The 26,508-nt window shown below is 34.0% G+C and overlaps 4 protein-coding genes and 1 pseudogene across 4 annotated transcripts; 2 read left to right on the top strand and 3 right to left on the bottom strand.

Annotated features, from left to right (window-relative positions):
• The first annotated feature begins 503 nt into the window (after positions 1 to 503).
• LOC122603382 (geranylgeranyl transferase type-1 subunit beta) lies at positions 504 to 4,946 on the top strand. Its single transcript, XM_043776067.1, has 11 exons — positions 504 to 789; positions 1,624 to 1,699; positions 1,804 to 1,862; positions 1,992 to 2,131; positions 2,598 to 2,653; positions 2,738 to 2,814; positions 3,132 to 3,177; positions 3,718 to 3,842; positions 3,940 to 4,007; positions 4,096 to 4,183; positions 4,640 to 4,946. The coding sequence occupies exons 1-11, from the start codon at positions 604 to 606 to the stop codon at positions 4,778 to 4,780; spliced, it is 1,062 nt and encodes a 353-aa protein (XP_043632002.1). The 5' UTR covers positions 504 to 603; the 3' UTR covers positions 4,781 to 4,946.
• A 4,272-nt stretch (positions 4,947 to 9,218) lies between these two features.
• Positions 9,219 to 10,576, bottom strand: LOC122605398. The gene has a single exon (XM_043778345.1). The coding sequence runs from the start codon at positions 10,220 to 10,222 to the stop codon at positions 9,317 to 9,319; it is 906 nt and encodes a 301-aa protein (XP_043634280.1). The 5' UTR covers positions 10,223 to 10,576; the 3' UTR covers positions 9,219 to 9,316.
• Positions 10,577 to 14,506: 3,930 nt separating this feature from the next.
• On the bottom strand, positions 14,507 to 15,007 carry LOC122604890 (RING-H2 finger protein ATL52-like). The gene has a single exon (XM_043777751.1). It carries the CDS (start codon positions 15,005 to 15,007, stop codon positions 14,507 to 14,509), a length of 501 nt encoding a protein of 166 aa, XP_043633686.1.
• Positions 15,008 to 18,727: 3,720 nt separating this feature from the next.
• LOC122605130 lies at positions 18,728 to 21,037 on the top strand. The gene is made up of 2 exons (XM_043778010.1): positions 18,728 to 18,903; positions 19,189 to 21,037. The coding sequence occupies exon 2, from the start codon at positions 19,217 to 19,219 to the stop codon at positions 20,801 to 20,803; it is 1,587 nt and encodes a 528-aa protein (XP_043633945.1). The 5' UTR covers positions 18,728 to 18,903; positions 19,189 to 19,216; the 3' UTR covers positions 20,804 to 21,037.
• A 719-nt stretch (positions 21,038 to 21,756) lies between these two features.
• LOC122604889 lies at positions 21,757 to 25,849 on the bottom strand (annotated as a pseudogene).
• Between the last annotated feature and the right edge of the window lie 659 nt (positions 25,850 to 26,508).

Genomic DNA, 26,508 nt, shown 5'->3' with positions numbered 1-26,508 from the left:
ATAACTCTTATAGGATAATATTTAGTCATTAGTAACACACGGTTTGGTTCGGTTTTCCCTTTTTTCATTTTTTTTACCTCAAACCGTAACCAAACTAAAGAACCCAATTTTCTAAAAATCTAAACCAATTAACGAAACTTTAACAATTTAATCCACCAAAACCAACCTGAATACCACGTTTTGATCCAGTTTAGCCGTTTTGACTGTTAGATAAACACCTTTAGGCACAACAACTAAAAAGTTGTAGTTTAGTTTTTAGATAACTTTATATGTGGATATTTAAATAAGGTAGATAAAAAGGGTTATGAAAATAAACTAATAAACTTAAGCTTATAAATTTATCCAAAGACTCAAAATAAAAAAAGCCGATTCTAATCATAGTTAAATACGGCATCTTCTCATGAAAATAGGCTTAAAAGTTACTCGTAAAACACAAAAAAAAAATAAATTATACTCGTAGACAAACTAATAACTATCAAATAAAGCACCCCGTAAATCTTACCACCTGAATACTTTTATTGGGGTGGGTATATACGCGCATGTCAAACTAAAAAAGACTGGTCGAGTATCAGTTGCTGTAGAATCACCGGAGGGGGGTTTGCCATGGCAGAAGACGACAGTCATATACCTCCCGCCGATGAACAATTGTTCGATCGAGATCGGCACATAAGATACCTTGAAATGAATTACCAGATACTACCGTCACTATACGAAGCTCAAGAGATCAACCATCTTACTCTCGCTTACTTCATCATCTCCGGCCTCCACATTCTCCGTGCTCTCGATCGCGTATTATTCTATCTCCCTTCTTTTATCAATTACTTATATAGTTTTAGATCTACAAGATTTGTTTGGTTAGGATTTATGTTGCTCTTAACATCACTTGATTTCTACTAATATTGATTTTCACATTCATGTGTTGACTTACAATATTATATATATATATATATATATATATATATAAGCGTCTCAACGCACAGCCAGATATCTAACTTGAATGTCGTAGAATAGCTTGAAGACATGACCATAAATTCGCTTTTCAAATCGATTTATGTAGTACCAATCATCAATAGATGAATTGGTACATGGTGGAGCCTGAGACTGAGAGGTCTTGGGTTCAAATCCTGGTGTGAGCAAAAATGCTCTCAGGAATGGAGACTGGGGTTTTCCTATAATGGGTTTCCTCTGGAATTGGAGTTGGGTATATGAAGAGGCATGACGCTGAGTCCAAATTTGCCGTTCAAAAAAAAAAAATCAATTTATGTAGTATATTAGAATTAGGTAATTGAAATATATGAAGTAACTCTTAATTTCTTCTGGCATATTAGTGTAAACCTTAGTGGTACATAGTATTAGGGGTACGTTATTCCAGTCATCCGTCTGACGTCTCCATATCATATAAACATACACACACTTTCAATGAGCCGTTTGCATATCAGTGAATAAGAAAGCTGGAAAAGCTGCATATATGTGAAGCTTCAATATTTTTCAATGACTTTCAAGGGATGGCTTTCAGCCTTTGTATATGTGCCATCAAATAATCTAATATCTTTTCAGGGGAATATGACTCACAGACAATTAATCAGATGTGTTTTTTTTTTTTTTTTGTTGTTGATTGTTTAGGTTGATAGAGAAGACGTTATTAATTGGGTTTTGTCATTGCAAGCTCATCCTACGAATGAAGCTGAACCAAACAATGGTATGAATGAAGAGTTTGCCACTTTAATAGGGCAAGATTTTTCTCCCACATTCATGAGAACAATTCTAAAATTAGTAAACCTAACCATCGATTGTTTACTGCAGGCCAGTTCTATGGATTCTATGGTTCTAGAAGTTCTCAGTTTCATTCTCTTAAAAGCGGGGTAAGAAGTCAGAATGATCTTTGTTTTACTATTTGGAAATTCACAAGCCGAAGTAGTGTCATCTTTATTTTTTTAAATATATTTTTCCAGTTGGGTTGTTATTCTCTTACTCTGGTATCTCCATTACAGGCCGCCGTTCCCAATAACAGTCACTTGGCAAGCACATACTGTGCATTGGCCATATTGAAGACACTTAACTATGACTTTTCACTCTTCAACTGTAGTTCAATTTTGATGTCCATGAAACATCTTCAGCAGCCGGATGGGAGGTAACTTATGCCTGAAACATTGTTCTAAGCTGTTATTTTTTTTATTCTTGAACCATAGGATATGTGTAAGCTTACTTTAAAAAAGAAAGCCAGGAAAAGTGTAACCTGGTTGCTTAGGACTATACGTTGTTATAGATGATGCTGGATGCTTTATGTAAAACAGGTAGATCCTTTGAAAGAGGTTGTTTGGAGATTAATCTTGTTCCCGTTTCCACCATCTTTTGTCATTATTTTTGTTTGTGTATCTTCTTTTATAGGTCTGTATTTAGCTATATTTCTAGATCTGGTACGATCAGTTTTAAGAAAGTTCAATTAAGTAGCCTATGTATTCATAACGTATACGGAGTATCTGATATCATTTTGCCAACTTCATTTTGAAATTTATCTAGATTCACTCTCCTTGTGGTTTATTTTTTCCTGGTTCGAATTTAACATATCATTTTTTTCATTCTTTCTTTGTGCTCAGTTTCATGCCCATTCACACGGGGGCAGAGACAGATTTACGGTTTGTGTATTGTGCTGGTGAGACTCCATGTCTTCCCAACTGCCTGTTTAGATCTAGTTCTTTTTTGGATTAAATTTGATTGTAGCCACTTGATATTTTAGCTGTTATTTCGTCTCTGTTGGATAATTGGAGTGGCATGGATAAAGAGAAAGCCAAGAAGTACATATTGAGCTGTCAGGTTTATGTTCACCTTCTCAATACCCGATCCGCTGTCCATTTTTACTTTTTTTATTAAGCATATGATATGCAAACCGCAATGTGAAAATAGTTTAACTAATAAATTTTTTTTAAACTTTCAATATTTTTAGATACTGGTATAAAATAGTTTTACATTCTGCCTCTATAGGATTGGGCTTTGCTTAAGGCCCAGCTTTAGGCTGGGCATAACTGGGCCCCCCTCCCCCTCCTTTTTTTTGGTTTACTGAAAGCTGAACCCATTTAAGTTTCTTGTCCCTAATAAATGTCTATGGCTTATAAGGAAATGTTTTGTTGCAGTCATATGATGGTGGCTTTGGACTAATTCCTGGCCAAGAGTCACATGGTGAGTTTTCTTGCCATTTTAGACATGTATATGTACATTTCTTGAATCACAGTTTCTTGGATGCGGTAGTCTAAAAGCTCTGTCTTAAAAGTAATTGCAACATAAAATACAATAGAAACTCACATATTAATTTGGAAGTTACACATATCAGGTAACGTTAACTAAATAGCAATGCTGAATTGCTGGATTAAGTGCTTACCGAACAATGAGAAGTTGCATTCTCTGGACACCGGAAAATAATATAATAGTATTCCGTTTTTTGATGTTCGAGATATCAATGATGATTTTTGTTTATTATGTACCTGTCATGCTTTTGATTTACTAACCATGTAATCTTAGAAAACAGATGACAATGTTTTCATTTAGCACCTTGGTACTGTTCAATGGTTTTTGTGAGACTCTGAGTGTATGTATCATATGTAAAAATTTATGTTACTATTAAAATGGAAAATGGCATTGTGATTTGGAATTTTCCTTTTTGTAAGTTCTTTACGAATTGAACTTATTACTCATAAACCATTCTTACTTCTAGTGTCACAGGTGGTGCAACTTACTGTGCTGTTGCTTCTCTCCGGTTAATGGGATTCCTTGAAGATGACCTCGTCTCTCGATCCACATCCTCTTGCATCATAGATGTGCCGTTGCTTCTAGATTGGTGCTTGCAGGTATACTTCCATCAGATGTTATATTGTAGTTACGCTGTTGCCTGTTGTGAAGGCCAATTGACTCTTTTTAACTGCTATCATACTTCTCATTTTTTAGAGGCAAGCTATTGATGGAGGGTTTCAAGGAAGACCCAACAAACCTACCGATACCTGTTATGCTTTTTGGTGAGTTCGTACTAAGTTAGTAGCCTCGGAATTCAGTACAGTTATATAAATCCGTTCAGGCTCCATTGAGTGTGTGATAACTCTATAGGGTTGGTGGAGCTCTGAGGATCTTAGGGGCTGGTAAATTTATCGATGAAAGAATCCTACGTGAATTTTTGCTGACATGCCAATCTGAGGTAAGATCAAATACATCTGAAATCTGGAGTGATGATTATGATAAAAAATTCCTGACCGGTTATTTATATCTTCACTTTTTAATGTAGTCATTTAAAGGATCTTGAAAAATTCTCGCAGTGGTAGCACATTTCTAATTGAAGATTGGTCTGATTAAACTAGAAGTCTAACTATATTGTCTTAAGTAGCGATTAGCTCGCAGTACACTGTCATGTAAACTCTATCCAATCATTAACAAATAAAAAAGAAACAAAGAACAGAAAGATATTATAATCTTGAAATGCAACACAACTTTATCAATACTTTGACTATAGGCGATTATTACACTTAGATTAAAACGTTCGATAAAACGGAAAAGTTGGAATTTTCATGATATAAAAGGTGAGGGTTCATTTATTTTTTGTTTTTTTGCATTCAAATGTAATCTATTAATGTTTTCTCTTTTCTTTTTCCGGCAGTATGGTGGTTTCAGCAAGTTCCCTGGGCAGTTACCGGATCTTTACCATTCATATTATGGATTTACAGCATTCAGCATGTTACAGGAGACTGGTCTCAACTCTCTTAACCTAGAGCTGGGCATAAGTACCATCACGCTATGATTCTAATATCATATGAAGCCCCTGAAAATTTGGCGCAACACTTTTGTAATGATTTGTACACTGTAATATTGTATTACACTTATATATTGCAACACAAAATACAGTGATTTGACATGAGGTTATGTTTGGATGATATCTAGTTTGTCCCTGGTGTTTGTTGTTTTAATATTTGTTTTTTTATCTAATAAAATTTTACAGCCAGCAACTAGTTATTCTTTTTGGCCATAAGTTTGACTAAAATGACATATCTGACCCCTGTGTGTTTATCTTGGCAGGACTTCTACAGGAGTATCCAGATGTACTGTCGTACTGATGTACACTTTGGGTAAACTAACTATTCACAATTACTCAGTTTCATACAGCTGCAAATTAGTTGGTTATTTGAAGGTGAAGTAAAATTAGTTTAAATTACGATTGGATCTTAATTTAGCTACTGCCTAATTATGAAAATTATCTGACTGCTCGACATTATCAAAATGAATGGTGCAACGTCAAGCAATATAATTACTTCTAAGCATTGCCTTGTCATCATGTTCTACTACAACAGATTATTTGATTATGTTATTATTTCAACCATTACCGGTAAGGTTGGATTAATTGGTTAACATATGGAGACAGAGGTCAAAGGTTCGATGCTCAGTTTCTCATGTTTTGGAAGGTTGAAAGTCTTTTTTTTTTATTATTATAGATAGAATATGAATGTAGCCTCTCTACTTAATATAGGGGTAAGGTTGTCTACACTCTACATCACAACCTCCTTATACACTGTTGTAGATAGTATTGTGACCCAAAACCCGTGAAAGACGGTAGTAGGTGTTACTTATTTAGCATCACTTTCATGATGTACATTCGGCGCACTCTAAAGTAAATTGTTTATCACTTTGACGATGTCTGTTCAGTGGACTCTATAGTAAGTGTTTGAGATGAATGCTTCAAATACACATACATATACATGTATTTGTTCATGGTTATCAAGTTATATATCAAGAAGTCTATGTACCAATTGTGCTTTCATGTGATGTAATGCTCAAATTCAAAAGTTTTGAAAACCCTATTTCTATGTACTTCCAACTATTGATGGTTGAGACTCGCTTTGTTCATTCCTTTATCCAATGGCACACAGACACTTGTCTAGTCTTCTGCAAAATCATGCCCAACAGCCCTTACCCCCAGATCAATGCAGAGTGAGCGGAGACTATTCTTGGTAAGTCTGAGACGGACGGACTAGCCTGGGTGAACCTAAATAATTGGAAGGTGTGCTCAAGATCTACTGGTAAGGTCTACTGGTTCTGCCAGGTGTTACTTGTTTTATTTATATAGTTAAGATTATCAATAATTGTGTGATTTATATGGTTGAAAATTTTGATAATTGAGTAAAGTTAACTGTTGATTCAAGATATTGCTTTTTTTAAGCTAAATAAAAGCTCATTGAAGATCTTCTTCACTTAAAAAACAATCTGTCTTCAAGAAGACTTGTGTCTGCACGCCCGGCTGATAAAATAGTAAAATACCCCTTGTAGACCTTTTAAGCAAAAACAAACAGAATCTTAGCGGCTTATGCAAAGGCAGTGCCGCAGTGGGGGTTGGTAAAGCTTTCGGCGAATACCACATGTGCCCTTGTCACGGGGGGATTTTTTTGGTTATTTGTTGTTTGGGTAAAAGTCCAGCTCATTTACAAACACTAAAACAAACAAATTCCCAATTTCAAACTTGTTTTTCCTAAATAAGTCAAAAAAGAGGATAAAATCTAACTGACCCCAATTGCCCACACTTTATTTCCCTTTCAACAAGCCCCTTGACTTTTTTAAGAAAATGCAAACACAGCTCCAGTACACAAATAGTAATACTCCACTACTAATGAAAGGATCGTTTCATCAAAGATGGCAAGTTGGAGATGGCAAAGACTTTTTCAGAAACTATCACGCGATAACCGTCGCTACAACCCTTGTTATATATATATTGAGATAGTATAACTTCTCCTTAGAATTTAGAAACTTAAACAATACAGAAAATTGTGCACATCAAGTTAAATCAATCAGATTATATAAAAAAAATGTGTGTTTAAGGACATAACTAGTAAGGTTGGACTTCATATGTAAAACTTATGTTTGGCCTATAAATTATTCTTATCTATCTAGACAACATCTCATAATCCAAAACACGAGTGTCTAGTGTATTGTGTTTTTTTCTTTATTATGATTGAATTTATTGATGTTTTTATATGACCGGAAAAAAAAAAGCTAGACTAGTAAAGTTTACTCATTCCAGAATTACTTAATATAATATTTTATATGGTTTCTTTTTTATTTTCAATCAACTGCTCTACAAAAATGTTATTATATGATGATAATCTGATGATTTCGGCATGAGAGTATGCTACTGGGTCTTTTTTGGTGTAATAATAAAGTTCAAGGTTACAATAGCTAACTTCTGTAAACGTCGAGGTTACTTTCATAACGCTCATGATCTTTTAACCCGTGTTGGCTCGTCAATCATTAAAATGGTCCCTACAATCTATGTACATTTTAAACATGGTCCTTTAACTATAAGAAAACTTTTAAAATCGTCATAAGATTACGATATGTTCAAATAGATAACTTTTCATGACTCATGAGTCCATATATTGACATCAACATTTCATGATAATGTATACCCACCATGTATTGCAACAAATTCATTGCTCGTGTTATTTATTCAGTTTGGTACATGTTAACATCATTCCAAAAAAAGATAACATTTATTTAGTCATTTTCTTTGTAAAAGTTAGGATCGAAACATGAAACACAATAGCCTATCTTACCAATTTACTAGTTAAAGAAACATTTTTTTCAAATATTCAGTGGCTTATCTTCTTACCTACTACTTTAGAGGCCCGAGTCAAGCCACAAAACTTACAACATCATATAATGTGTAAACAAAAGCTTTTTCTCTCAACGAGCATAGTGCCCGCGCATTGCAACGGCTAGAAAGTGATGATAATATAAAAGGGAGGCGGTAGTGGAGAGCGAGGGAGGCGGTAGAGAAGGAGGGCGGCGACGGAAGGTGATAGAAAGTCGGTGAGAGTGTGTAATGATTAAAGTGAATGGGGAAAGGAGGGTATATAAGGGTATTAAGTTTAAGTTGGGGTATTTTAAGAAAAAAAAAAGTGCTGAATTAAGAGATCCAATACAGGGAGTATAGATTATGATTCTAGAATCACTTTAGAGTTTAGACCAAAGTTATTAGTTAACAAAAGTGGTTGATAACTAAATCTTTAAACCTGGGGTTCAAAAGTCAAGTTTAACAAAGTTTTTGCATGTAACTTTTGTTTTTACATGCCTTTTGAATTCAAGGAATATATATATGATAGTGTATTACTATGACAAACGAATTAAGAAAGTAGTGTGATTGACATGAAGTCGGGTTCTTTGGAGAACTAGCCTAATGGGATGGAATGAATTTATTGATTTATATAGGAAAGATTATTCTTTTTTTCTAATACAGCCAAGCATAATATACTACTCGTAATACTAGTTATGATTCACTAATCTTTTGACAAAAACATATCAATCAACACCAACATCATCTCATTCAATTATCAGATATAACTGATTAATTTTGCAATCTGAAAGTGAATGTTGTGGACCTTTATTGATTTAGCAAAACAATATGCGTCAAGCCTTTATATCAGATATTTGTATGCATACACAAGTAAATCTATTTTACAACTGAAATCGACATTTAAAGATTCTAATGAATTCACTAACTAATGACAATGGTTAATATAAGATGCACAAATTTAGCTGTTCAAAAAAAAAAAAAAAAGCACAAATTTATGACTCTAGGTTATTATTATAAGAAATAAGGTTAAGACATGCACTAACAGGCCAAAATAACAATGGTAACAACAGGAACAAAACAAGAAACATCTATTGTCCCAACAGAATCAGAGGTCCCTTTGGAATCACCATTAGAACCAATATCGAGTGCATAGTACGAAAATCGTCACGCGCAACAATGGCATGGCAAATAATCGTTTTGTAACAATTTTGATTGATTTTTTTTGTAATGTAATGGAAGATAAAGTATGTGTTTTAACTTTGTCTATGCATCTAATACCATTTATCCAGAAAAAAAAAGGTGTTTGCTTTTGGTGTGTTCAGCTTTGCATGATCACAAGTTTCAAGTTTGTTGAACCACTGGACTAAGCATTAACTTTTATATTGAAATGCCTTTCACAAAAAAGATTTATATTGAAATATATGGGAAATTGGACAAGAAAAAAATGTCATCTTGAAGTCAGTTTATTAATTGATATAAACTCTACTTGAAAAGAACATATTTGATAGTATTTCACATTGAATCAAAGCAATAAACCATTGACCAATATCGATCGAAAGATGGACAATAACTTTGGGAGCTCATGCCTCATAGATTAATAATTAGTGGCCTAATGGGATTTTGTAGAACTAAACTTCTATTAAATCTCTCATACAAAGTTTAAACATACAATGTGTACAATAAGAACCCAAATTGATTCAATTCATTGATGAGGCACTAATGTGAACTTGGATTCTTGTGAAATCGCGGTCTAAATGTAGGAGGAGAGGCAGCTAAAGGAAGTACCTGTGATGAACTTTGTGATGAGATTATATTGTTGTGATGACCATTTTCATTTTCTTTAGAAGAGACAATGAGTGTGATGAAAGCGCCATTTTCATCATCTTTTACTCCATTATGATTACAATAATCATCACTTTTTTGAACACTACAACCATCAACTCCAAACTTTTCAATTAGTCTTCTTTTTTCAAGTTTATCTTCAGCATCTCTCAAAAACTTGAACTTTGGAGGTGGTGATGCCCAAATCCTGTTGAATTCAGCATCACTTGATGAATGTCTTAAGGGACTAAATGGTCTATAAGTTGACTCTCTAGGTGTTATAGGTGGGGTAAAATTTGGTGGTGAAGCAAGTGGAGTAAAATATGGTGTCTCAACTGTAAAAACAACATCACTTAAACTTCTTCCTCTTGATGATGAACCTTTTTTACTACTTCTATCTTCTGATTCCAAATCTTCCTTTGTTTCTTCTTTGATTGTGAACAAAAATCTTGGTGGGCCAGCTGAGGGATTTTGCAGCCTCAAGAGCTCAGTTTCAACTGTAGTCATGTCTTCATAACTACTTTCACCAATTAGTGGTCTGAACCATGAGGAGGATGCTTGTGGTTCATGAACTTGGGTGTCTGTGGTTATCCCAGTTGAGGTCAAAGATGATGGCTTTTTCCAACAAAACAAGTACAAGAACTCTCTTGTTGGACTATTGTAACATTCTTGTTGAATCTCTGTATTTGTAGTAACTCTTTTCTTCCAGCATAACAAATAGTAAAGCTCAGCTATAAGAGCTAACAACAAACACCCAAAAATAAGACTTAAACCAAGTCCTACACTACTTGAAGATCTCATATTTGTTTCCTCTCACATTACAAATACTAAAATACACTTATAATTTCTTCTTAAATAAAACAAAAAAGAAAAGTGTTTTATCTTCAAAAACTTACATGATATATGACAAACCTCACATATGACCTTTTACCAACAAGTCGGAATTGAGTATCGTTGTTGTTATTTAGTTGTGGTGCATGAAAGCTCCACAAAATGTAGAAGAATCAATATAAGTATGGAGAAGCCTCGCTTGTTGCCCTTATCTTTAACTTGACCCAAACCAAAGGGAAGAAAAGAGCCTAATGAGAAACCATAAAAAACTTTGGCCCCAAAGATAGGGGATATCCCAAATGTTTTAATGAAGTGCAATTTAATCTACATAAGTCACAGTGTTCTAAACAGAAAAAAAGTATGTTTTTTGTACATGAAATCAAACTCTTAAATGATTATGTATCATCAAATCTCATGAATCATTATTTTTTCTTTCACTTTATGGTTTATACCCAACAAAATCAAAACTAGACACGTGACCACAATTTGTCTAATGTTGCAAAAATATTTCAAATTTTGTGATGTAACATAAAGACAAGATTAAATTTTCCACACAAAGATTCTTTTTTAAAAGAATTGAAAGTGAACTTATTTATCGAATTTTTGTTAGTGATCACATGGCCAAAATCTAACTGACAATATAAGATTGCCTAATGTATTTACTAGTCCAAGTTTTAAATTATTATATTTTTGTGATGACTGCAATAATTGTAGCATAATTTATTTGAGGGGAAAGTACGTACATGTTTATTGGTTTAGACATAAATGATGTATTAATAGGGGTGGATAAAAAAAAGCGTTGAAAATACAAAAGAAATGTTTAATATCTGGTTAGAGATCGAAGGGATGCCCACAAAATCACATGGTACACACATAAGAAAGAAAGTGATGTAACATTAATTCAATACGGTCAGTCTTTGGCCTCTTGAGAAGTCTTTTGAATCGTAAACATTTGAAATATTATTCTTGTGAAATATTAGTACTTAAAACTTACAACCGTGATATTACAAATAGATATGACATTACAAAAATTGCTTTCATTTCGTCTTTTGTAACATCTATTGGAGATATATCGAGCTTTCATCTATGTTTTTTTCATATACATTCATCTCTCAAACTTTATATTATATATATTCATCTTTATAATAATTATATATAATACAAAGTTTATATATATTAATAATGTATCTCCTTTGTTAAGGAGTCTCAAAATCTCTTAAGAGAAGAAATACTCACATCTTCAAGTTCCGTTTCTTATCATTAAACGAAATTAATGAGCAATCATACAAACTAAAGCACTAACGTTATATTACTTAGTAAAACAACCTTTCGCATTAGGCTCTCACTTTCTTTTTGGTTTGGGTGGATCAGCCTCACTCTCCCTAAAACATCTCAAAATCTTGACCATCGTTCAGGCTTTCATTATTACTTCACTAACCAAAATGATCCTCATATAAGGTGCATATGATCATAGCGATTCTCATCCTAAAAAAACAGTAGCACGCTCTATGCTTTTCTCCAACCTTCCCTAAAGTAAAAAATTAGTTTGTAACCCCTGTGTCTAGGGATCAAAGAGGAATGATTGAGTGATGAATCTTCTAAACTGTTTGAGAGATGGAAGATTGAGATATCCTGGCTTCCGATTTTTAATACTTACCTCTAGGAGAATATCAATAGATGAGGCTTTTTATCTTTGTTTTTTCATAAATGCAAGAAACTGAACTTTAAGCCTTTTATTTGGTGGTGTTATGCTTTTGGTACCCAATTATATTATGACCATAAACATTGTTATTATTAGTAACTAGAAAAGTTCACCCGTGCGTTGCCGCGGGTATTTGTTTTTTTTCTCTTCGGGATCCGTTTTTGTTTTTTAAGGGCAATGCTACAATCACAAAAGCGTGCTCATATTTTCTTAAAAAACAAAATGTTACAAAAAAAAACATATTACAAAAATTATAGCAATAGCAAAAGACCTACAAAATATATGTTTACAAAAAACAAAATAGGTACAAAGTATTAATAAAATGGTAAAAAAAATAATGTTAAAATAAAAACAAAAGTTAGAAAAAATATGAAATAGAAAAATAAAAGAAAATTAAAATCCAAAAACCCAAAAAGAAAAACAAAAAAGGTGAGGGTCTAATTTTATAAAACCAAAAGTATATATATAAGTTGAGGGGATACAAAAAAATTCAGAAAAAAAAATGGAGGGGTTGGAATGAAAAAAGAAAACAAAGAAGGGCCAAAATTGCAAAAGTTAAAGAATATAAAAAGGGGGGAAAAATCTGGTGGAGAGTTTTAAACTCAAGATCTTTTAATCCAAAGGTATAGCCCTCAAGTAATGAACCACTTGATATTCTTGATATTAAAATTAATAAATGTACTATTTATATCAGAATTGCAAAAAAGGACAAAATAGTTACTGTTCATTAACATCATCTTTAATGATATTTTAATGTATGTGGATCAAAATTCAAAACATGTACTTTTTGCCTTGGTGTGGAACTCGGATTGATCAAGCCTTTTGTCCCATCGACCATTAAACTTTGTTAAGTTCACAATTCTTCTTTAAGCTATTCTTTGTGTGTGTCATTACAGGTTTTTAACGATTAAAACATAACACATGTATATTGGTGAAATTTGACACCTTTAAAGACAAAGGGGTTTCATGATCATTCACGGGAAGGAGAGCCGATGGATTTTGTGGGCTTAGATAAATTATATCCTTTTCATCGGCCCATTAATCCGATTACATAAACCACAAAGGGTCAAACCCATTACCCGTCTCGTCCATTTCAGCATTTCACACATTTGGGCTTTAATGAGAAATAATAAATATATTCTCGAGCTAATGTTAAAAGTGTTATTACATGTGTTATACTTTGGATTTCAATTTATAAAATACGAGGTGATTATGTTTAATGTGAAGCTATGTTTAGATGTTATCATATGCAAAAAAATATTGTAATTTGGATCTCAATCTATAAATACGAGAGTAAGTACCCGCGCGTTGCGGCGTTAAGATGATAGGGTGATAGGTCATAGGTTGTGATATGTCATAGGTTGTGATATGTCATAGGTTATGATATGTCATAGGTTGTGATATGTCATAGTGTGATAGCCACATGCCTTAGCCGTACGGGCTCCACCCTTGGATTTAAAATTTCGTCGAAAGTATATCGAATGATATCTCTAATGAAAGAGCATGGAATTTTAAGAACAGTCATATAATTTTTATAATTTATCGATTTACGGTTTTTATGATAAAAGATTTTGAATAAATTAGAGAAATTTATAAAGGAGAGAGAAAAAAGAGTGGTTGACATTTGAGGAGAGATAAAAAAATGAGTGGTTGTGATTTATTCTAAGGGTATTATGAATAAGTGATAGGGGTATTATGGGGTTTTCACTTGTGTAAAGTTAAAAAAATGAAGGGAACAAATACTTTATAATGTAGTAGAGATAGAAATAGTGAATTAGTGATAGAAAGTGTTTATGTGTGTTCAAATCATTTATACATTGATAACATGTTAGGCATGGACCTGGGCTATGTTTATCATATCTGATTACCGATTAGTAAACGTTATTGGTAGAGTGGTGACACTGCGGATCCGACCATGGTGCCAAAATAAATTAATTATAACGAAATCATAACTAGAGTCGCTAGACAATCTCTAGTTTAGTTTAGAAAAGAAAATGCCTACCCTCATCTTGATCATGTTACAATGTTTTGCCATATATATGAGATGATTATTGAAATTGAATAAATGTTGGATATGCCTAATTTGAGTCAGGTCAAACAATCATGTCACCCATTTTCCAAACCATAAAGAAAATCAGTTTCTTCCATTTGCTGATATGTCATTTGATTGTCACAAGCACTATATATGTCATTTCCAACGTAACCATATAATCATGGTAGGATGAATTGTAGGTATGTCATCAAAGTTTATCTATAACAGGAAGCCTAATACACATTAAGAATGTTTAAGGAAATAAACAAAAAAAAATTGCTAAATTTTTAATGATAGATGATTAACTGCGGTAAAACTGTTTAAACACTAAACATTTTGTCTCTAAGCATATCTTAATTCATTTATGTCTTGCTACGTTTTATATCTTCTAATTAAGAGAATAAATTAAAGGATGACTTGTAAAAGTTCAAAATGAGACAATGTCAGAGCATTTTAGTAAATGTAACAAAAAATCCTAGTTCACGAAAAAAAAAAAAAAAACAACCTATGCACTTGATATCTAAATATTGTTAGAAGAAGCTTCTTGTCTAACCTCCATATCTGAATCCGAATCCAAAAACTGAAACAAAATTTGTGATGAAGGGATGGCATCTGAACGACAGACAGGGCAAGTCGAATGAGAATAAAGCCACATATCAATACAAGGCACATGAAAGGAGTGTGAGCATTCAGGTAAAGTTCTTAGGTCTTCATCCACTTCAAATTCACTCAAACAAATCGAACACATGGCCTCATCGTTATCACATTCTCCTCCCTTTGCGTCTAATTGGGCTCCCTTTTGATGCTTGTGGGCTGGGATAAGAAGCACCACAGAATTCTCCAAACTGCAGTCAATATCCTGATGATGATTTTGTCGGTGGCCGTATTGTGGTGGTACAGGAATTCGTCGACGATTGTGACAACTAACCGTGATGAAATGGTAAGCGGCCACCAGGACCGCTACCAAAGAAACTATGACTAAAAGGGATATTAGTTTGAGTGTTAATGAGTTATCCTCCATGATGCATTTAGAAATGAAAATGTTGTTGAAATTATGTCATCATTTAGAAGGTGGCATATGGAATCTTGATTATGATTGCGGACATTACAATACAATGGAGCCAATTGTCACATTTGATCTTAATCTTATTTGGTATCTTTTAATCATTTTGAATTGTTCAACTAATCTTACCAATGTTGTCTTATCCGGAAAAATACAATAAATGGATTATCAATTCATTTATTTGGATTGTTATGTTTGACTATTATGAAAAATAAAGCATCTGTTGTATAATATAAACACCTTGTTTATAAGAATGAATAAAAGAGGAGAAAATTGTCAATTTGGGTGTTAACATGCATACTTTATAGTAATCTGACACTAAAATCAATATTTTCAATTTTTTAACATGTTTTTGCAACCCTTCTAAATTGTATAGAGTATTATGTATAAAAATAAACTCATACTATAATCTAATCTAGTAGCCAAATTCTTATGGTGGATACTTTGTGAAATTTGTATGCAATGTATGCCTTCCCCCAAAAAGTATAAGGCAATCGGTATTAATTACGTATGTAGTTTGTTGCCTAGAGTTGGATTAGTTGAAAAAACTCATTGCCTTTGAAAACAGTAGTTAAGATTCGATCATCACTTTCTACCATATATCCGAAAGTCCTTTGGAAACAATCCTTCTATCTTTGGACTGAGCGGTCTATACCTCAGCTCCTTATATCTTGTGGAAGACAAGGTTCTTGTCTGCAAGAAGCTAAACTTGGACATGCCCCATGATATTCACAAAAAATTCTATCCAACTATATATATATCTATACTATCAACAGCTTTCCTATATATTAATTACAATTTTTATCAATGTTAATTCTTCTTCACTCCCATGCCATCCAGCTGCAGTTTTCTAATATACTAACAGTTATGTAATTATACATTTATTTATGGTTTATAAAAGGATTGTTGTAGTGGAATATATTTAGATTCATATTAAATACTCGTAGTCGTATCACTTTACTCTCGTATCACTTTACTCGTGAAATATGTAACACCATTCTTAACTGTTTACCTTTTTCACATATACTTTCGTTTGTCACGTCAGTGTTACCTTCTTATCACCATCACCTTCTTTTTTAATCTTAACTATTCACCTTCAAATTTAATTCTTAATTATACCCCACAATACCTTACAATATTTCACATTATATCCAATCAAAATTTAAGAAAACAATAAAAAAATATATATATACAAATGAAAAATGGACCACACATTTTGTTTTTTTACTTAGGTGATTCACCTTCCTTCCTTCACCTCTCTAATCACCTATATCCCTTAACCATTCACCTCTTTCACCTTTATTTTTCATCTACCCCTTTCACCTACCTTTACAAATGGTCTTCTTTATCCGAGCTATATTTTTGTTCATATGTGTTATTTGAAAATGACAATTAACTACTTATTATGACTTTGCAAGTCAACAAATAGTGTACAAATGATATCAGAATATATACTAATAATAGAGTACAATCTAACTACTTAAGTATAGTTTTGTACATATGTATTACTAGCATTTGAAAATGACAATTAAACACTTATGATTTCAAATAACTTTCCAGGATGATCTTTCAAGCACATAACAGGATTTTACCAAAGCTAGCAAGGAATCAAGGATCATATCTACAGCCTGATACTCCAATATAATTTATGATTGTTTTCTATTTTATTAGGCTATCCTTATACGTTCTTGAGCTACTACATCATATTCTTACAAATTCTTAAAATCCTTTCACATTCTTAAAATCCTTTAATTTTACCTCCAACCATACAAACATCATTACATACCCTTACATCTATATACAAACAAAAAAATAGCATTGGAGATAGCCTAAGGGCATGACCTTAGGTAAAAACATACATCAAAAAATCTTCAATTTTGAATAAGCTTCAATGACAAAGGATATCTATGGACAACTAAGACACTTAAAGACACTCAAAGACACCCGATGGATATAGTCTTACAAGAAACACGTAAAATAAAATAAAAAATGAAATAGACATTGGGGAAATTCAAAAGAAAATAGAAAAAGAGTAGAAAGGGATTAGACATGAGAAATGGGGGTTTCATAGGTCCACGTCCGGCCAATAACACCCATAATTGCACCTACCTTTAATCGCTCATACATACCTTATCGTTTCCCCACCCTTTTAAACGACCTACGTACGTCTCCTCTTCTACTTTGGATTGGACTACGAACTAATTAATACTATATATGTATGCATCGGCTGAAAGACATAAACAATCTTAATGAACATGAATTAGATTTGTTATTTGTCTACATTTGTTTATGTTTAAGGAAACAATGAACAACCACGAACCATTGAACCAAAAATATACGTATTTTAATTTATCTTATATCTATAATATTTTATTGGTAGATCTATTATTTATGCATATTTTTGCTTTTTTAGTGTTTAAAACTATATCAATTGTATGTTTTAAATAGAATGTATGATAATTCAAGACTTAAAAGAAAATTAATTAATAAAAAATTTCCATAGAAGAAATTGTTTCAATAAAAATATAAAGGATGCAACCATTCTAATCGTACGCTACTAACATCAATCGTAAACCAAATCAACCTTTTTAATTCAAACACAATAAGTGATGAGCAATAAAAATATAGCAAAACTAGCCAACTAAATGAAGTTGAAACAACCTCACTAGTTACATAAATTTGTCCCATGTAGATATTTGGATAATAAAGTTTCTCATCAAGTGGTTGAAATTGATGATCTATTCTGGTAAAATTCTCTAACACATAAACTTTTTACAAAAAAAGAAAACCTTACGTAAAAGTGTCGTATGCCCCTAAAATTCTCCAAAAAAACAAAAAAAAAAAACAAAGATAGCAGTGTGACATAACACCATAAAAAACAAAGATAGATGAGTAGTTGAGACTAAGACCATCTCCGGAAATGGTTAAAAAAAGAAAATTTTGGTCCCGAGACAAAATGAAGACATAGGCTCCTAAAATTTTAGAAGTTTAGTATGACGTTTATTGAAATTTCAATCATGTACCTTTGTTGATCAATTGCTATGTTATTAAATTTTTTTTATTCAGCCTTAAAATAATAAAAATCATTAAACTTTAACCTATAAAATATATATATTTTTTAAGCTACTATAAAAATTGGGCCCTACGCTCTTGTGCCCTCCTTGCCACACCTTAAAGACGACCGTGGTTGAGACAAAGATACAACAATTATAAGATACACTATGAGCACTGGGCACAACAATTTTGGATAGTGAAAACACATTACTTAACATTTTGTCATGCTTTATTTACTGAAGGTGATGATGTTATATATGAGATATGAGATAATAACATTAGTAAACAAACAATCTCATATAACACAATGGATATGTCACTTAACTAGTTATTAACATCTAAATACTTTTTAAAAACCCAAGTATAAAAGACAGTCATTTCTCAAATTCAAACTTAAAAGAAAAAAGTATCAATTAATCAATGTATCATTGCCTCAGAGAAAACATACATTCATTTGTAAGTAATTCATTCACAAACACATGCCACATGACATATCTATCCTTCCCAAAAAAGTGGAAACTATCTAATCTATTCTTAAACGAGTGTTAGAGATAAGTATATATAACCCCGTGTATTACGGTGTTTTCAATATAACCCCGCGGGTTTCAACTGGTGTAGGCCCCTTCTCTCTTTGTCACAGCGCCAAACCAAACCCAACCCAACCCATATACGCCACCGTTTCAACATCTCTGTCTCTCTCTACCTCTATCTCTCTCTAGGGTTCCCCCAATATATTTAGTTTTATTTTATTTTTTATGAAATAATTTTGGTATCGGCGATCAAATGCGTTGTCTTCAAAGGTACCGTTCATTCCTATCCCAAATTTCATATCAATTTATTGATTTTTCTAGGGTTAGGGTTTCCTTAAAAATCACTTATTGATTGTATTTATTTGATCCATATATATTATTATATGATTGATTGATTGATTGAGAAAGTTTGTGTCTTTTTAATTGGGGGTTAATGAAATTGAAATGTATTTGAGGTGGTTTAGCTTCTTTGGCTATGCTGTCAATTAGATATATATATATAAAAAGGGGATCTTTTTTTTCCTTTTCTTAAAAAAATTATTATTTTAATTTTAGGGGGTTATGATTATATGAGGTTCTTCTCATGCTGTTGAGTGTTGATTGTGGTGGGACTAAAGATTCCACCCAAGAAAATAGTGTCAATACTATGATAATGCCTGCTAAAGAAAAAATGGGTGGCGATTTGTTGACGACTTTGTCTATGGATAATAATCATCTATCGACGATTTTGTCCATGGATTCGAGTTTGTCGGTACATGATGAGATGGAGAGGGAGTTGAATCGGGATCTTGGGTTACCACCAGATATCAATTTACCGCTCTCGGCTGAGCCTAGCCCTCCACCATCTTCGTGGAATGATACTTGTGATATGTTGGATGTGGGATTAGGTCCTCAACATTATGAGGTGGAAACGAGTATTAATGTGACCAAGATTGGGAAAAAGTGTGCTAAACGGCTTGATAGTGTTTGGGGGGCTTGGTTTTTCTTTAATTTTTACTTTAAACCGGCTTTGAACGACAAGTCGAAGAATAAGGTGGCGAATAGGGAGAATGGGTATGATAAGTCGGATTTGAAGTTAGATGTTTTCTTAGTTCAGCATGATATGGAGAATATGTATATGTGGACTTTTAAGGAAAGGCCTGAGAATGCGTTGGGGAAGATGCAGCTGAGGAGTTATATGAACGGGCATTCTCGACAAGGTGAGAAACCGTTTCCGTTTAGTGTTGATAAAGGGTTTGTCCGGTCTCACAGAATGCAAAGGAAACACTACAGGGGACTTTCTAATCCTCAATGTGTTCATGGGATTGAAGTTGTTCGGGCTCCAAATTTGATGAATTTAGATGAGGAAGAACGGAGAAAATGGATGGAGCTTACAGGAAGGGATTTGAACTTTTCAATTCCTCTTGATGCTAGCGATTTTGGTTCCTGGAGGAATCTTCCTAGTACAGATTTTGAAATTGAACGGCCTCCTGTTATAAGGAACAATTCTGCTCATGGAAACCATCAACAAAAAAGATTGCTAAATGGTTCAGGGTTGAATCTTTCAACTCAATTATCAGAGCATGTAAATGGGGAATCAAATGGAAATTTGAATGGCACGGAACTAACTGTTGGGTGCAACAGTAAACGAAAGAAAAACTTTTTCCCACATGGAACTGACGATGATAATTCTGATGGCGTTCTTGATATCCATCATGTGGAGCCACATTGGTTGACCGAGTTTACTGGAGTTATGAGAAATGCATATGGGCCCGTGACGGGTGCCAAGACTATATATGAAGATGAAGAAGGATTCCTCATTGTGGTCAGCTTGCCTTGTGCTGATCTTCAACGAGTCAAAGTTACATGGAAGAACACTCTTTCAAATGGGATTGTCAAGGTCTTTTGTTATAGCACAGGATGTATGCCGATCTTAAAAAGAAAAGACAGGACTTTTAAGTTGACTGATCCGACACCCGAACACTGCCCACCTGGAGAATTCATTCGGGAAATAACTCTCCCTACGCGCATTCCTGAAGATGCTAAGTTAGAAGCTTATGGGGACGAGAGTGGGACCATGCTTGAGATTATAGTGCCTAAACATCGTGAAGGACCTGAAGAACATGAGGTGCATGTTTGTCTTCGTCCCTATGAACGGCCATATGTTGACTTGACAGAAACTTTAATTTAAAAATTTGTGAGTGGGGGTGATTACAGAAAAAATGCTGCAAGTTCCATTGTTTTTGCTAACCTTACAATATATTCCTTTTGTCCCATCAAAGTTGCAGCAATAAAAAAAAAAAAAAAGTTTCTATTTACTGTATGTATGTTGAATGGTACAGGTTGCCATTTCCATGAGACTAAGTAATGGAAACTCTAAAGTGAAAGTGGCATTTTATAGATATCTTTTGGGATTTTGTTTCCATCTTTTGTTTTTGATTTATTTCAAATGTTCAAAAAAGAAAAGGAAAACTGTATAATTTTAATGTTTGTTTTTTGTAGGAGAATAGTGATTTGTAATAGATCACGGTTGCTTTTTGTGCCATCGTTGATCTTTGTTTTTCATGAATATATTATTTGTTTGCATCATAATTAACTAAGAATGGTTGTGGTGCCTGGATTAATCGTGGTTTTTACAGGAATGATGGATCATATATAGTATGTTTTCTTGTATTACCAGATGACGTTTTTCAGAAAAATGTATGCCGTCTTCAATTTGAATGTACTTGTTGCAATAGATATCATAAACCTGGTGTGTTTCTGATTCTTTACTGAATGTCCACGGGAGTATGCCGTCTTCAATTTGAATGTACTTGTTGCAATAGATATCTTAAACCTGGTGTGTTTCTGATTCTTTACTGAATGTCCACGGGTTGAATGTCACTACCCTTTTAATGGTTCTTGCATGTTGTATATAGATTTATGGCACAAGATTTTATACATAATATATGTCAAGGTAGTTAAGCAAGGTATAAGGAGGATTTTGAACAAATTGTAATGAAGTATTTTGTTCTAGCTCTTTAATCTCGTCTTCAAATTCCTCTCTTTCTGTAAGTTAATTCTAATCCAACCACTGCACAGCACGCCCAATGGCACCATCGGCCTTCACAAACGTCAACAGGAACATTTGAGGCCACTTTATCATTACTTGATGAGACAGTCAGCAGCAGCATTCTTAACAGAGCTGCCGAGATACGCCTCTGCGACCATGGAAGAAATTTCTTCTGCAGTAAACTGCTTTTCCTCACCTTTGTAAGTAACCACAACAAGTGGCTTGTTAGCTGGACCTGGAATGACCTTGAAATCATAGCTTCATATCATTTTGCACAGCAGAATCACTGCCAATTCAAACCCTTTGTATCTGGCATCAAAACCAAGAATGTCGTGAGTACATGATCAATCTAGCATTCTAAGTTGTATACACAATCATATCCTTAAACAAATCCTTCTGTAGCTACCAAAACCCTATATACTGAAATAACAAGATTTAATCAAGGCTTATAAGGCAAGCAGGAAGCATCATATAATCGTAATAAAGTAGACAGATCTAACTGCAACTTTAAAAAGTCCAACCTGATTCTGAGTTCTGAAATTCACAAATCAACATCCTAAGTACAGAATCCCATTGTGATCTTAATTTGAACTATGATACAGTACTAAATGATATGATTAGGGGCCCATTGGTAAGGTCTTTGACCTTGAGAGGATCCACCTGGGTTCAAGTCTCACTTCCCACATTTGTGGGGGTGGATTAATAGGGGTTTTTCGAGAGTCCTGGTTTTCAGGCATACATGTAATTTAGGATTAGGAGTAGGATAGAATGCCGTTCAAAAATAAAAATAAAAATGATATGATTAGGGTAAGTAGTCCTTGAAAAACACTATAGCTATAAAAAAACAAATTTTCAACATTAACATTTGAAACTGTCATAACTCATAAGCAGCGTAAATCAATTTCTAAGCTAAACAATTGAGATTAACGAGTTCACTAACTTACTGTGTGTCTGGTTCTGTATTGAATGGCCTGCAATTTGTATATCGTAACCATCATTTGACGGTCTTGCGTGTTGTATCTAGAATTTTTCTCATAAGATTTTAATAAAATGTCATCGAGGTTGAGCAGGTATATAAGAGAATTTTAAGTGAAAAAATATGAAGTGTTCTATGTAGACTATTGTAGAGCAGGCAAAATCAATGATTATATAGGCAATGCTTAGTCAAGTGAATTTTTAGTCATCTATAGACTATGGAGGGGAATAAAATTGGTCATATGTTCCGTCCCATATCCAAACTGAAAGATCCCGTTTGTCCAGAACCCGTTCTAATCTAAACCCATTTTGCCACTGTTACCCGAACTGACCCAACCCACTTATTTTGCCCGTTCTAGTTCAATGATCGTGTTCTTTTTTTTTTTTGCAAGGGTACAGGCCACAGGGTATATTAGGTCTTATACTCTTCTCTTCAATTTCTTTTTCCCAATCCATGCTGTTTCAGTTGTTGGTTGCATATGGTTTGGTATGTAGTATGCATTAAAGCCTATATTAGCTTCTTATTTTGTCAAATAAAATCTTTGCATTCTCTCGATACAGAATTGTCTATGCATCAATGATGAGTTGATAACACAATATAATAAAAAAATTGGAGAACCCTATCAAGAGTTAAAGTGACAACATTACGAGCCTTGTGTACCCATCGGTGATCACATCGATTAACAAACATAATGCATGTAATGCTAATAAAATACTTGACGCTGTATATCAGCTTTAATATTGTCACACTGACAAACACTCAAGGAAAATACTCTCTAGTTCTTTCATCTTGTCTCCAAATTCCTCAACCTCTGCAAGCTGATTTGAATCCAACCACCGCAAAGCCTGCTCAGTGGCATTCTCCACCTTTTTCTTATTATCACCAGGAATATTTGGAGCCCCCTTATCATCCCTGATAATATTCCTCAAGTTATAGGCATAGTTCTCTAGTCCATTCTTTGCTATGACTTTCTTATTATGCTCCATACTTCAGCCTTATATTTCCTAGTATCCTGCACCATCTTCTCAATCTCCACTTTTGACAGCCTTCCCTCATTATTGGTTATTTCAATCGTGTTCTTCTGACCACTAACCATGTCGTCGGCAGAAACACACAAGATACCATTTACATCAATATTGAAACACACATTGATTTGAGGGACACCTCGAGGGGCAGGACAAATGCCTGACAATTCAAGCTTCCCCAACAAGGTATTGTCCCTTGTTCTTATCTCCTCCCCTTCGTAAACTAGAATCAGAACTCCAGGCTGATTGTCAGAATAGGTAGTTAATACTTGCTGATTTTTGGTAGGAATTGTGGTGTTCCTTGGAATCAACACAGTCATGTCTCCATCAACAATATCCAAACAAATGGCTCCATCAACCAGAGGCGGTACCAGGAAAAAATTTCAAAGGGGGCAAACCTAGAAAACTTATGAAAAATAAATCTAAAAGGGGGCAAAATGTTAAAAACCTATAGAAAGTTTTTAAAATTTTATGAAAAATTTAAAAATACATGACAAAATTTAAATTTGGAGGGGGGGCATTGGACCCCCTTGCCCCCCCTTTAGTACCGCCCATGCCATCAACAGTCCCCAAACCAAGGGACATCGGAGTGACATCCAATAGCAAGAGGTCTTTCACTTTCGCGTTACCTTCACCAGACAATATTGCAGCTTCGATAGCTGCACCATGGGCCACGGCTTCATCAGGATTGATACTCTTGCAGAGCTCCTTACCGTTAAAGAAATCCTTTAGCAGTTGTTGCACTTTTGGAATCCTGGTAGATCCATCTACAAGAACCACATCATTGATGGTGCTTTTATCCATCATCGCATCTCTTAGGCACTTCTCCACTGTTTCCATGCATTTATTGAAGAGATCCATGTTGAGTTCGTCAAATTGTGAACGGGTTATGCTTGAATAGAAATCGATAACCTCAAACAAAGAATCAAGTCCGATTGTTGTTTTGATGGTAGATGATAGAGTCCTCTTTGCTCTCTCACATGCGGTTCTCAAGCGCCTAAGAGCTTTTGGGTTCCCAGTGAGATCTTTCTTGTTCTTCCTCTTAAATTCCTGAACAAAGTGATTCACCATCCTGTTGTCAAAGTCCTCACCACCCAAGTGAGTGTTGCCAGCAGTAGCTATCACTTCAAAGATACCCTGTTCAACGATGACAAGGGAAACATCAAAAGTACCACCTCCAAGGTCAAATATGAAAACTATCTTCTCTTCACAAGAAGTTGACTTTTTGTCAAGACCATATGCAATAGCAGCAGCCGTGGGCTCATTGAGTAGACGAATCACATTTAGACCAGCAATAGCACCAGCGTCTATTGTAGCTTGACGTTGGGATTCAGTACAATTTGCTGGGACAGTCACAACAGCATTCTTAATGGGGGTGTCAAGATATGCCTCTGCAATATCCTTCATCTTTGTGAGAACCATTGAAGAAATTTCCTCTGCTACAAATTGCTTCTCCTCGCCTTTGTAAGTAACTACAATAAGTGGTTTGTTGTCCGGACCAGGAATGACCTTGAACGGCCATAGCTTCATATCACTTTGAACAGTAGAATCACTAAACGTCCTGCCAATCAACCGCTTTGAATCTGCATTTAAACCAAGCTAGCTTGTTAATAGAATGCAACAACAAATGTATCCTTGAACACTACCTTCATTTACACCTCATGCGCGCAATATCTTGACTAAGGTGCATATATCACAATACGACATTCCCTCCATATACCTTCCATATTTTTGAACAAGATATATATGACCAGATCAATGCCATATTATGCTATAAACTTTAATTGCAGCCTTGCAGTCATCAATAACTCAAACAAAAGTATTCTAGTTATATAAATATATGCTAAGCAGAAGAATAAAAATTTTAAATCCTAATTGAGGTCATCTAAGTATTACTTAGTTACTTTTATAACGAATGATCAATGCTGTAGTACGTACGTTATATGTGTATGTATGAATATAAGTTTAATTACCAAAAACGGTGTTAGCAGGATTCATGGCAGCTTGATTCTTAGCAGCATCCCCAATTAAACGTCCATTATCCGTAAAAGCCACATAAGACGGTGTCGTTTTGTTCCCTTGGTCATTAGTTATGATCTCAACTCTATCATGTTGCCATACTGCCACACACGAGTACGTAGTACCAAGATCTATTCCGATTGCATGTTCTAATATTGGCGCCATGTTGTCGTATAGTCAAAATAAAATAAGCAAAGACAACGAGTAGACCCCCAAACAAGAAACTAAACACAAATTTCTTTAAACTACGTCGTCTAAACCGTAGCAAAAGAACCCGAAACCTTACAACTATTCGATAGTTGAAAAAACTCGCGTACGGAAGGTTACGAAACGAAGGTAAAATTAAGAAGAATAAGACTTGCCTAATTAACTCTTTATTAGTCGACAATTTAATTTGTACGGGTTTTGATGTCGGCTGTATATATATATATATATAGAGAGGGAAAATTATATAGCTAAACCAATTCCTAGTCCAAATACAAGGCATCTATATTTTTAAAACGACATATGGCGTAATTCTTGATCGACACGTGTTATTTTAATTTTTTTTTTTGTTAAGCTAGCTTTTTTAGTTGTATATAAATTCAATTTCCTTAGTAGACTTAGAATTAAACTCTAACTCTTGGCTTTTTAATACAAAAGATATTATAACCTTATTTGATCGTTATCTCATTAACAAATTGTCTATTTTTCTTTATCAATTCTTCGACTCCTATTACTTTATATTAATTATAATAAGCTATTAACATGAAAACTTCAAAAATTTGAGTTTACGATCTGAAATCACAATACTATTTTGCCATCATTCACTATGCTTATAAGTT

Source organism: Erigeron canadensis, chromosome 6 (genome assembly GCF_010389155.1).
Source record: "Erigeron canadensis isolate Cc75 chromosome 6, C_canadensis_v1, whole genome shotgun sequence".
NCBI lineage: Eukaryota > Viridiplantae > Streptophyta > Magnoliopsida > Asterales > Asteraceae > Erigeron > Erigeron canadensis.
This window is presented reverse-complemented; position numbering and strand designations above follow the sequence as displayed.